Raw genomic sequence first — 13623 nt, forward strand, 5'->3', positions numbered from 1 at the left:
CCGCTCACTGGATGTTTTTTGTTTGTAGCACCATTCTCGGTAAACACTAGACACTGTCGTGCATGAGATACTGGAACTGGCGCGCCTGGCACCTATGATCATACCATGACCAAAGTCGCTTTGGTCACTCTTTTTGCCCATTCTAATGTTCAATCGAACAGTAACTGAATGCCTCAATGCCTGTCTGCCTGATTTATATAGCAAGCCACGGCCACGTGACTCACTGTCTGTAGGAGCATACTATTTTCGTGAACAGGGTGGTTTATCTGATATACTGGGCAGTGTATATCATATGCCTCGGCTGCTTCATTATCATAGTCCTACAAAGAGTGCAACTACATCAGGCTAAAACAGAGGAAATGCATTTAGGAAGAAATTGGAGAAATGCATTCAATAAAATAAGTAATAAAACCCCTCGTTTTGCATTTTGAGAACATTTGCATGTTGCATTTTCGACAAAACAAATTGCCCCACCTTGAGCTTGTCTATTGCTGGGTTCATGTGCTATTCGGAACTGAACAACGCAGAAACATCGGACTTGATATTTTTGTAGTTATATGCACGTGCCGTGTACAACGAATCGGCATGTCGAATATTTCCGCGTTTCCTAGTTCCTACTAGTGTTTGAACGCGGCAAACCCCTCGCTTTCCAAACCAAAACATCTTCGTCGTCAACCCAAAGATTTTTACAACTAAACCAAGAGACACATATGCCTGTCGTTTCCAATGGAAACAAATGAGTCATAGTGTGCAGAACAAGCCATGAGGTGGGCAGAGCCAAGCACGAGCTAGAGAGATCCTATTGGCGTGTTCTAGCTTTATCTGCATATTTCCGTTGGGGGAACGCCTATTCTGAAGTGTTTGTGTGCAGTAACTTAATTCGCCTTTGCACTCCTTCTAAACAGCGATTTTTTCCCCAATGGCAAAGTCTACAAAACTTAGTCCACTCTTCATAACATATTATAATTTTGGGAACAGAAAACTGTACTGAGATCAAAGGTTTCATGATGATAAAATGTGCAGAATATCGGCCAAAAGCCATCTCGTTCCCTGTTCTCCCACTGCACTCGCCAGTGGACTTCCTCTCACTACCAAATTTGGTAGTGAGAGAAAACATCAAGCGGATGCTTCACATTTATACATCCAGGGAAATATCTGTCTCATTGTTTATCTGTGGTAAACTTCCGTCTGCTTGGTGATTGACAATAATGGCGACGCGTTTATACTGAGTTTACTTCTGCGAGCCATTTGACAAAATAAATACATTTGAGACATACATCCAATACATAGGCTAAACGTACCTACGAATGAAATTATTTATCCAACAAAAAGGACGAATCTACACTAGTGGTCTAACGTTAAGTTGTGGAGGTGGCATTCTTGCAGAGGCACAAGCTAGCTAACTAAATAGCTAGCTAATAACGGTATACCATTTCGTGACGATGTGGCTACTTTACACGCTCTTGGGGTGACAATGTCTTGTGCTCTTGGGACGAAAAGCACATGAAAGGGGATACTGAGACATACCAGTTATTTACATAACATTGCAGACGAACAGCTTGTGGAGTGGAAAGTGCGTGCCATTCAACAGCTTACTTTGGTAGCTAATGTTTGGCAGTTGCTAGTTGGCAAAGCTAGCTAGCTAACAGTTAACGTTAGTGAGTTAGCTTGGCTTTGATTTCCAGTACAACGCGTTGTTTTATCAAGCAAGCTAACCAAACCTTTGTTACATTTACACTACGATACATTTGACTAGCAATGTATATTTGCCTTTGCAACTAACTGTTAGCTTGTGTCTGCTATATTGTTTTGGAACTTTACCGCAAGCAGGCTAGCCTAGTTAACGAAACGTGCAAGCTAACAAGATATTGCTAAATTGTGTTTTTCTGGACAACAGAACGGTTTTGCTTCTCAAAATTATCCTGCCAAACACAGGTAGTTAGCTAGTTAGCATATCCTGCTAGTTGGCTATATATTTTTTGTGTTACGTTATTTGCGAGACCTTTTCGTAAATGACTACTGGCAGGAATAACCGTGTGATGATGGAAGGAGTTGGTGCGAGAGTGATCCGTGGACCCGATTGGAAATGGGGAAAACAGGATGGTGGAGAGGGACATGTCGGCACCGTCAGGAGTTTCGAAAGTCCGGAAGAAGTGGTTGTTGTCTGGGATAACGGGACTGCGGCCAACTACCGGTGCTCTGGTGCATACGACGTGAGGATATTTGACAGTGCTCCCACAGGTAATGTTGCCCTGCTGGTTCTGTGATCGCTAAACATATCGTATGTCCTGTTTCTGTTAATAATTTGTTTATATTAGCCTATGCATTTGGGTGTTGATGTGTACACGGTTGTTTGGCATTCCGCCACGTTACAAGTTATTGCAATGTATCAAGCGTGCTACATGGAGCACGTTGAGTTTGATTGACATCTAGAGAGTTAGACGTGAGGATGACTACTTAAGATGTCTTCATCAAAGCAAGCATTGTGATTAACTTCGCCCTCTGAGTGTTTAGACCTAGAGTACTGTATGCTTCCTTTTATTTGTGTTGATGAAGGATGGTACAGCACGAAGATGGCAATTCAACAGGCCCCAGAGCTGCGGGCAGAGGCATCATTGCTTCACACTTGACACCTCCAACATTTACATTTGAGTCATTTAGCAGACACACAGGCTGTAGTGACGCCGCAACACTGCGACGCAGTGCCTTAGACACCTGCGCCACTCGCTAGGCAACCTGCTGCCCAGCAGAAATGTTCCTGACTGCCTTGTTACTACTCCCTCTCAGGTATCAAGCATGACGGTACTATGTGCGACACCTGCCGCCAGCAGCCTATCATCGGTATCCGCTGGAAGTGTGCGGAGTGCACCAACTATGACCTCTGTACCACCTGTTACCACGGAGACAAGCACCACCTGCGACACCGCTTCTACAGGATCACCACCCCTGGCAGCGAGAGGTGAGTACTGTCAGCTGCCCTCTGAAGCTAATGATTACGTTCCAGGTCATTTTCAATGCAGTCATGTTACTCAGTGTGAGATCTGATTATCTATGCAGTGTGACCGCAATAAAGACAACGTGGAACCAATGTGTAGGGATGCTTTGTCAACTCAGCCCCACGTCAATGACAAACTCTATGGTTTAGTAATGATTTAACTGATAACAATTCTAATCTACATCCTTTGGTTGATTTATATTGAGGGACCCACCCATTTTACTCTCTGTTTTGCGGCTTTCTGTTTCTCCCTGGCTGTCTCTCTGTCTGACATTTGAGAAGTGGTGCCTGAGCCCAGCCTTCTAGGCAGACTCAACATGTGGCCACCGATCATGGCTCTCTGTTGCCAGGCGACTGCTCAGACTCTATTTCAGAAGCAGGGATGTTGTTGGAGCCTCAGCCAATCCTATGTTACTGTCCATGTCTGTCTTTATCTGCTTCCCTAGAAGATTTACAAATGAAAGACAAAGCATAACTGCATAAAATGCCAAATCATAACAACAAACCTGTCTTGAGAATGTTATGGTCAACGGGCCAGGGTTCCGGTCAAGAAGCATGGTTTCGAATGCTCCGACAGTTCTGCTACATAGAGAAGTCAGATTTGAAAATTCCTAATAAGACACTTTAGTCATCACCTTTTGTGCGCAACACATGAATGGAATTATTCAAATAATTGTTGCTGAGCCTAATTTTTCCCCCATCACTCACAGCTGACAATATTAACATTTTATATTTATATTCATCTAATGTCTGCCATGTTTTTGGATGATGTTATGAAGTCGTGCTAGTACGCATGTGATGTTGGTCCGTATAAACCGGATTGAACCCGTATGAATCGTCGTATACGAAAATGAGTAGATTACCTTGAAAACAATGGTCTGACATCTTGGACTCAGTCTCCAGTTCTTATTGAACCTCAATGGTTATGATAGGACAGAAATGTAAAATTCAGAATGTATTTATTTTACATTTATTTAACTAGGCAAGTCAGTTAAGAAGAAATTCTTATTTACAATGACGTCCTAGGAACAGTGGGTTAACTGCCTTGTTCAGGGGCAGAACGACAGATTTTTAGCTTGTCAGCTCGGGGATTCTATCTAACAATCTTTCGGTTACTGGCCCAACGCTCTAACCACTAGGCTACCTGCCTCCCCCAATAATAAAAGGAGCTGAAAAGTTAGTTTATGAAAACAAAAATGAGTGTGTTTCTGTGGTTTTCAAAGTGAACTGACTGAAACGTAATGTGCAGAGAATGCAACCAGGACATGTTACTGCATTATTACATACAGTGGATATATTTTCGTGCTATAGCAGTCCCTCCAACTGCTTCAAGCCCTTTATTAGATCCAAAGGGACAAACCAAACGCATGGCGAGACCGCTGGCACCCTTTCAACGACCTGTGACTTCGGTTCCCCTGAGACTGTTAATTGTCCCCATCCCCCCCACAGACACGGCTCTGAACTGAAGACACAATGGACTTTTTTTTGTTATGCCACACTGACTGTCGGCAGTCTGGCTATTTATGAGTCTGTGGGTTCTCTCTTGACCAATTGCCATTTAAAGTGGAACTGACAGCATTTTGTCAACATGAACATTTAAAAAAATCTGTTCGTATACACCGCAAGGAAGAAAGACACTTATTGTTTTTGTTTGAATTTTAAAAAACGTTTTCTGACAAGCGAGTACTTAAGGTAATTTTCATAAATTCATAGAACGTTTGGGAATAACATGGTAAGGCATTTGTAAAAATCCTATAGCTATATGGACTTGGAAAGCGGCAGTGCGATTGGACAATTAATAGACACTGCGGCAAATAATACCTAATAAAAAAGTTTGTCTTGTTCAGGATCGGAGCGTACGCAGACTGGGACGCCATAGCCGACCAGGGCTACAGTAGGCCTATATGCAAATAAGCCATTTGCCACACGGGTCTGCCATCATTCACTTTGAACTGGACTGTGTCTTTACAGGCAGTAGCAATAGTGAGACTTTGCATCATCAAATCAAATTTTGTTGGTCACATACACATGTTTAGCATATGTTATTGCGGGTGTAGTGAAATGCTTGTGTTTCTAGCTCCAACAGTGCAGTAAGATCTAACAAGTAATATCTAACAATTTCACAACAATACACACATCTAATGGAATGGAATTAAGAATATATTAATATTTGGACGAACAATGTCAGTGGCATAGACTAAGATACATTAGAATAGAATACAGTATATATTTATGAGATGAGTAATGCAAAATATGTAAACATTAGTGACAAGTTTTCCATATTAAAAGTGGCCATTGATTTCAAGTCTATGTATATAGGCAGCAGCCTCTGTGCTAGTGCTGGCTATTTAACAGTCTGATAGCCTGGAGGTAGAAGCTGTTTTTCAGTCTGTCTGTCCCGGCTTTGATGCACCATTACTGAGTTTGCCTTCTGGATGATGGCTGAGTGAACAGGCAGTGGCTCGGGTGGTTGTTGTCCATAATTATCTTTTTGGCTTTCCTGTGACATCGGGTGCTGAAGGACAGGGTAGGTAGTTTGCCCCCGGTAATGCATTGTGCAGACCGCACCACCCTCTGGAGAGCCCTGCGTTTGCGGGCGGTGCAGTTGCCGTTCCAGGCGGTGATACAGCCCGACAGGATGCTCTCAATTGTGCATCTGTAAAAGTTAGTGAGGGTTTTAGGTGCCAAGCCAAATGTCTTCAGCATCATGAGGTTGAAGAGCCGCAGTTGCGCCGCCTTCACCACACTGTCTATGGGGTGGACCATTTCAGTTTGTCAGGGATGTGTACACTGAGGAACTTTAAGCTTTCCACCTTCTCCACTGCAGTCCCGTCGATGTGGATAAGGGGTGCTCCCTCTGCTGTTTCCTGAAGTCCACGATTAGCTCCTTTGTTTTGTTGACGTTGAGTGAGAGGTTATTTTCCTGGTACCACACTCCCAGAGCCCTCACCTACTCCCTGTAGGATGTCTTGTCATTGTTTGTAATCAGGCCTACTACTGTTGTGTTGTCTGAAAACTTGATGATTGAGTTGGAGTCATGGGTGAACAGGCAGTACAGGAGGGGGCTGAGCACAAACCCTTGTGGGGCCCCAGTGTTGAGGGTCAGCGAAGTGAAGGTGTTGTTTCATAGTCAATGAACAGCATTCTGACATAGGTATTCTTCTTGTCCAGATGGGATAGGGCAGTGTGCAGTGCGATGGCGATTGCGTTGATCTATTAAGGTGGTAACCAAATTGAAGTGGGTCTAGCGTGTCAAGTAAGGTACATATGATCCTTAACTAGCCTCTCAAAGCATGTCATGATGACAGAGGTGAGTGCTACGGGGCGATAGTCAGTTTTGTTACCTTTGCTTTCTTGGTTACAGGAACAATGGTAGACATCTTGAAGCAAGTGGGGACAGCAGACCCCCATGCTTCAAGCTGTCCACCATTAGAACGCATTCGCCAAAATCCACAAAACATACCTGACTGGATTTCTTCCAATATGTAAATACCACGGGAGTCCTCTTACGTTTGGGAAATTAAAAGTCCTATTGATCAAACAACCATGAAAAGGTAGGCTATCGCTCCCTCGGTTATGCACATAAACAGCATTAAGATCGACAACTAATGCTAGCCAGATGAGCTAAAATCTATCAAGGGAACATTAGATAAACCCTTTCAAACCTTTTCAGCTAGTTGGCCGTCAAAATTGAACTGATAAACGTTGGGGAGAAGTAGCCTGCTCTAGAGGTCGACCGATTATGATTTTTCAACACCGATACAGATTATTGGAGGACAAAAAAAGCTGATACCGATTAATCAGACGATTTAATTTTTTTTTATTTGAAATAATGACAATTACAACAATACTGAATGAACACTTATTTTAACTTAATATAATACATCAATAACATCAATTTAGCCTCAAATAAATAATGAAACATGTTCAATTTGTTTTAAATAATGCAAAAACAAAGTGTTGGAGAAGAAAGTAAAAGTGCAATATATGCTCAGAACATGAGAACATATGAAAGCTGGTGCTTCCTTTTAACATGAGTCTTCAATATTCCCAGGTGAGAAGTTTTAGGTTGTAGTTATTATAGGAATTATAGGACTATTTCTCTCTATACCATTTGTATTTCATTAACCTTTGACTATTGGATGTTCTTATAGGCACTTTAGTATTGCCAGTGTAACAGTATAGTTTCCGTACCTCTCCTCGCTCCTACCTCGGCTCGAACCAGGAACACAACAACAACAGCCACCCTCGAAGCAGCGTTACCCATGCAGAGCAAGGGGAAGAACTACTCCAAGTCTCAGAGCGAGTGACGTTTGAAACGCTATTAGTGCGCACCCCGCTAACTAGCCAGCCATTTCACATCACATCGGTTACACCAGCCTAATCTCGGGAGTTGATAGCTTTGAAGTCATAAACATCAGAGCTTCTGGCAAAATGCACAAAAGTGCTGTTTGAATGAATGCTTATGAGCCTGCTGGTGCCTACCATCGCTCAGTCAGACTGCTATATCAAATCATAGACTTAATTATAACATAATAACACACAGAAATGCGAGCCGTAGGTCATTAATATGGTCGAATCCAGAAACTATCATCTCGAAAACAAGACGTTTATTCTTTCAGTGAAATACGGATCCGTTCTGTATTTTATCTAACGGGTGGCATCCATCAGTCTAAATATTCCTGTTACATTGCACAACCTTCAATGTTATGTCATAATTACGTAAATTTCTGGCAAATTATTTCGCTATGAGCCAGGCGGCCCAAACTGTTGCATATACCCTGACTCTCCGTGCAATGAACGCAAGAGAAGTGACACAATTTCACCTGGTTAATATTGCCTGCTAACCTGGATTTCATTTAGCTAAATATGCAGGTTTAAAAATATATACTTCTGTGTATTGATTTTAAGAAAGGCATTGGTGTTTACTGTTAGGTACACGTTGGAGCAACAACAGTCCTTTTTTGCGAATGCGCACTTCATCTATTATATGCCATGCAGGACACGCTAGATAACCTAGTAATATCATCAACCATGTGTAGTTATAACTAGTGATTATGATTAAGTTTAATGCTAGCTAGCAACTTACCTTGGCTTCTTACTGCATTCGCGTAACAGGCGGGCTCCTCGTGAGGCAGGTGGTTAGAGCGTTGGACTAGTTAACCGTAAGGTTGCAAGATTGAATCCCTGAGCTGACAAGGTAAAAATCTGTCGTTCTGCCCCTGAACAAGGCAGTTAACCCACTGTTCCTAGGCCATCATTGAAAATAAGAATGTGTTCTTAACTGACTTTCCTAGTTAAATAAAGATTAAATAAAGGTGTAAAAAAACAACAACATTTTGTTATGAAAACTTGAAATCGGCTCTAATTAATCGGCCATTCTGATTAATCGGTCGACCTCTAGCCTGCTCATCCTTCTGCCTCTTGCTTGCCAATGCATGCTTGTCTAAACCCACGTTTTGACAACTGAATGTGTACTTCCCTGCCCGCCCATTTTATCGATGCCAAATGCATTTGATTGGCAACTAAGAGAGACGGTAACTGTGGATAAATCGTTCAAATTCACCATAGCTAGCTAGCATAGCAATTCTCATTTCTTGCTAGCTAACCAAATGACACCTGCATCTCTAGCTGTAGCCACCAAAAAAACGATATGAGTGAAAAAGTCGGTCACTCAACAACTCCCAATTTCATGACATCCTCCCAACAGCTAGCGGGCCATATTGGAAAAACCACAACTAATTTGCGGGCCAAATTTAGCCTATTTGATTTGACCAAAAAATTGCTACTTTATATTGTGCACTTATGTACATATGGGTGCTGTATATAGCATTTTAACATATTAAAACAAAAGGGATAAATACTTTTTGTTAAGCCATAAAATGTTTGTCTTTGCTGCTATGCTTGCAGATCTGCATAATATGCCGCGACCCTAATAACTCCAAAAAACAAAAACGAAGCAATATGTTGTAACTTAAAACATGTTTTTCATTTTTGTTGCACTACATGGATCACCGGTGCGGTTGAATGCAGCACTGGTGTATGGTGCGCTCAAAATGTCTTGTAGTTGAGTAGCCAGCCTAGGCTACTGCTCAAATGTTCCTGTAATAGGCCTACATTTTTCTGGATACACATGGTTTTTTGGATGGTTTGCAGGTTTTGTTTTTTGATTATTCATTGTCAAACTTTAAAAACCGATGCCAGACTGCAACAGTTTAGTAGCCTAGCTAGGACTCTGGCATGTGTCTGTACACTTTCCCACCGCTGCGCGCTGTAAACGGGACACACAAAAGCAACGCAATTGAAGTTCAATTCACAGATGCAAGTGCATCAGACTGTAATTTCATAAAGTAGATGACTCAACTGTTCACTCATTTATACTCGCTTTTGTGTCCTATTTGCCCCGTGGGCCTTGTTTGACATGTGCGCTAGTCTAATTGCCACATTATGACGGACTTGTCATCATTGCCCTTGCTAGATGGATTGTGTTGACATCCTTAGTGACAGTTGTCAGTTTTTATTTTACATTTTCATATTGAGTATTTGAAACTTGAGCAGTGCATCCCGAATGGGTGGAGGCAGCAAACAATGTACCAGGCCAGCTGTGATTTACAACTTGATAGCTACCAAGAAATGTATTGGTAAATTATATGAGTCATGCATTGAACTGCATCCATCTATTCTGCCAACAATGCCTTACAGTAAGTCATGGAATTTTGAGTAAAATATAATCTATTATAAAGTTGGGTTTGAAGCATAAATGGATGCGTGCCTCATCGGTCATGTAATAACAATGCTACGGAGCAGACAATTTCATGATGCATACTTTTCCAAATATATACCTGTGAAACTTCACACCCCTTGACTTTTTCCACGTTTTGTTACTTTACAGCCTTATTCTAAATTGTTTTAAATTGTTGTTTTTTTCTCATCAATCTACACACAGTGCCCAAAATGTTTTTGCTAATTTATTAATAATATAAAACTGAAATAAAACATTTACATAAGTATTCAGACCCTTTACTCAGTACTTTGTTGAATTACCAGCGATTACAGCATTGAGTCTTCTTGGGCATGTCGCTCCAAGCTTGGCACACCTGTATTTATGGAGTTTCTCCCATTCTTCTCTGCAGATCCTCTCAAGCTTTGTCAGGTTAGATGGGGAGTGTTGCTTCACAGTTATTTTCAGGTCTCTACAGAGATGTTCGATCGGGTTCAAGTCCGGGCTCTGGCTGGGCCACTCAAGGATATTCAGAGACTTGTCCCGAAGCCAATCCTGCGTTGTCTTTGCTGTGTGATTAGGGCCATTGTTCTGTTAGAAGGTGAACCTTCGCCTCAGTCTGAGGTCCTGAGCGCTCTGGAGCAGGTTTCTATCAAGGATCTCTCTGTACTTTGCTCTGTTCGTCTTTGCCTCGATCCTGACTAGTCTCCCAGTCCCTGCTGCTGAAAAACATACCCACAGCATGATGCTGCCACCACCATGCTTCGCCGTAGGGATGGAGCCAGGTTTCCTCCAGACATGACGCTTGACCGTCGGGTTCTTGGTCACCTCCCTGACCAAGACCCTTCTCCCCTGATTGCTCAGTTAGACTGGGCGGCCAGCTCAAGGAAGAGTCTTGGTTGTTCCAAACCGCTTCCATTTAAGAATGATGTAGGCCATTGTGTTCTTGGGAATCTTCAATGCTGCAGAGATCTTTTGGCAGCCTTGCCCAGGTCTGTGCCTTGACACAATCCTGTATCGGAGCTCTACAGACAATTCCTTCAACCATATGGCTTGGTTTTTGCTCAGACGTACACTGTCAACTGTAGGACCTTATCTAAATTTTGAGTCTCATACCAATGGGTCTGAATACTTATGTAAATAAGGTATTATTTTATGTGTGTGTGTGTGTGTGTGTGTGTGTGTGTGTGTATGTGTATGTGTATATATATGTAAACATTTCTAAAAACCTGTTTTCACTTTGTCATTATGGGGTATTGTGTGTAGATTGCTGAGGATTTGCTTTTATATAATCCATTTTAGAATAATGCTGGAACATAACAAAATGTGGAATAAATCAAGGTGTCTAGTCTAGGCACTGTTATAGGCTGTTCATTATGTTTGTTTACTCTCAATAGACAGTGTGCAAGGGTTAACCCAGGATGACCCCTGAGTCTGAAAGATGCATGCCAGCAACTAGTAAATAAAACAAGCCAAATCCTATTTGTTATTTTGAAGCGCTGGAATATCCAGGTCAAAGACAAGACAAGGTTTCTTGAAATGTGATTATTTGCTGGTACCCAAATAGAGGTTTGACACAAGTAATTGCGCAATGTTTTTGAACCAGGTGCCCTCAATCTTTTTAACTTCTTAGGGCTGAAATCCCATTAATGAGATCGATATGACAACAGCAAGTGAAAGTGCAGGATGCCGAATTCAAAACAACAAATCTCATAATTAAAATTCCTCAAACCTACAAGTATCTTATACCATTTTAAAGGTAATCTTGTTGTTAATCCCACCACAGTGTCTGATTTCAAATTGGCTTTACAGCGAAAGCACCACAAACAATTATGTTAGGTCAGAGCCAAGCCACGGAAACACAGCCATTTTTCCAGCCAAAGAGAGGTGTCACAAAAAGCAGAAATAGCGAGTTATGTTCAGTAGTTCCAAAAACACCCGGTGATTTTGCAGAGAGCCACATCAATTTACAGAAATACTCATTATAAATGTTGATGAAAATACAAGTGTTATGCATGGAACTTTAGATACACTTCTCCTTAATGCAACCGCTGTGTCAGATAAAAATAAAAAAAAGCTTTACGGAAAAAGCAAACCATGCAATAATCTGAGTACGGCGCTCAGACAAACAAATACATATATGCGCAATGTTGGAGTCAACAGAAGTCAGAAATAACATAAATATTCACTTACCTTTGATGATCTTCATCAGAATGCACTCCCAGGAATTCCAGTTCCACAATAAATGTTTGATTTGTTCGATAATGTCCATTTATGTCCAAATAGCTTCTTTTGTTAGCGCGTTTTGGTAAACAAATCAAAACTCACGAAGCGCGTTCACTAGTTGCAGACGGAATGTCAAAAAGTTCCGTTACAGTCCGTAGAAACAGATCAAACGATGTATGGAATCAATCTTTAGGATGTTTTTAACATATCTTCAATAATATTCCAACCGGAGAATTTCTTTGTCTTCAGAAAAGCAAAGGAACGGGAGATACCTCTCATGTGAAATGCGCGTGACCAGTGCGTGACTGCTGTCAGACCTCTGACTCATTCAGCCCCCCTTCATAGTAGAAGCATCAAACAAGTTTCTAAAGACGATTGACATCTAGTGGAAGCCTTAGTGGGATATTGGTCATGTTGCACTTCCTAACTTCAATAGTGGCTGTGTTGAAAATCGACCAACCTCAGATTTCCCACTTCCTGGTTGGGTTTTTCTCAGGTTTTTGCCTGCCATATGAGTTCTGTGATACTCACAGACTTCATTCAAACAGTTTTAGAAACGTCAGAGTGTTTTCTATCCAAATAAACTAATCATATGCCTATATTAGCAACTGGGATTGAGGAGCAGGCAGTTTACTCTGGGCACCTTATTCATCCAAGCTACTCAATACTGCCCCCCAGCCATAATAAGTTTAACATGTCGTTAGACACTATGGATGAGGCTACTTTGGGGTAGCCTAATCCATTGTTGTGCTGGCAATGGGCTGTAGAGTTAATTTTTCACTGGCAGTGGTTAAACTAAGTGTATAGCCTAGATATGTTGGTATTGTTGCTCTGACGATCAGGCAGGCCCATCTGGCAAGCCAATTGCACTGCTCACTGTTGTGGTAATGGTTCAGTCTGTTTTCATGGCTAGCCAAGCATGGTTTTTCATCCCAATAATCAAAACTGGGACCGTTTTTAGTACACTGCGCAGTTAAACATCCTCGATTAGTCTCCTCTCAAATCCAGTTAGCAGCTCTAAGCCTTCATCAAAAGAGATGGAGTTGAGGAGTCTTGGTATGTTTTTGACGGCCATCTTGAAATATTCTACCTATCTAACGTTAGTGACCAAAGATGCTCAGGTCTTGAAAAGGTCTAAATTGGCATATTAACAAAGTTAGTTTTTGGCTAATAACATTGAATGAACATTGTAAAAACCTATATAGCTAGTAGACCTAAATCATAGATGGACTAATACATCAACTTCATGATGTCCCCAATAATAGGTCTTTCAATGCCACCATAAATAAACATCCAGCTTTATCCAACATTGATTGAATATTTCCATCTTCAACACCCATCAAATTACAACTATTGTCATACACTGTCAGTAAATTGAACATACATTTTCTTGTTTATTTTGACAGAGTCCTGTTGGAGTCTCGGCGCAAGTCGAAGAAGATCACAGCCCGAGGCATCTACACAGGTGGCCGGGTGGTGAGGGGAGTGGACTGGCAGTGGGAGGACCAGGACGGAGGCAACGGCAGGAGAGGAAAGGTACTCATTCTGTTGCAAAAAAATGTACCATGAAAAAATGTCTTGCTACGGTGTGATTTCCTCCATTAGGTTCCAGAAGGTGATCGGAGGAGTGTGAAGACTGTGGGGACCAGCCTAGTTCCTTTGGACTGACTAGTTCCATCCC

At 41.7% G+C, this 13623-nt stretch overlaps 1 protein-coding gene across 4 annotated transcripts in view; it reads left to right on the forward strand.

Moving 5' to 3' along the window:
- The first annotated feature begins 1162 nt into the window (after nt 1-1162).
- The window catches only part of LOC139376194 (E3 ubiquitin-protein ligase mib1), a 91845-nt gene continuing 79384 nt past the window's right edge, over nt 1163-13623 (forward strand). For 3 of the 4 annotated variants that reach the window (XM_071118480.1, XM_071118481.1, XM_071118483.1), the window contains exons 1-3: nt 1170-2241; nt 2788-2959; nt 13349-13478. In XM_071118480.1, coding sequence (XP_070974581.1) covers nt 2013-2241; nt 2788-2959; nt 13349-13478 — 531 coding nt within the window. In that variant the 5' untranslated portion in view covers nt 1170-2012. Of the gene's footprint in view, nt 2242-2787; nt 2960-13348; nt 13479-13623 lie in introns of all 4 variants that reach the window. The other variant, XM_071118479.1, reaches the window with a different exon arrangement.

This window comes from Oncorhynchus clarkii, chromosome 20, assembly GCF_045791955.1.
Source record: "Oncorhynchus clarkii lewisi isolate Uvic-CL-2024 chromosome 20, UVic_Ocla_1.0, whole genome shotgun sequence".
Lineage (NCBI taxonomy): Eukaryota > Metazoa > Chordata > Actinopteri > Salmoniformes > Salmonidae > Oncorhynchus > Oncorhynchus clarkii.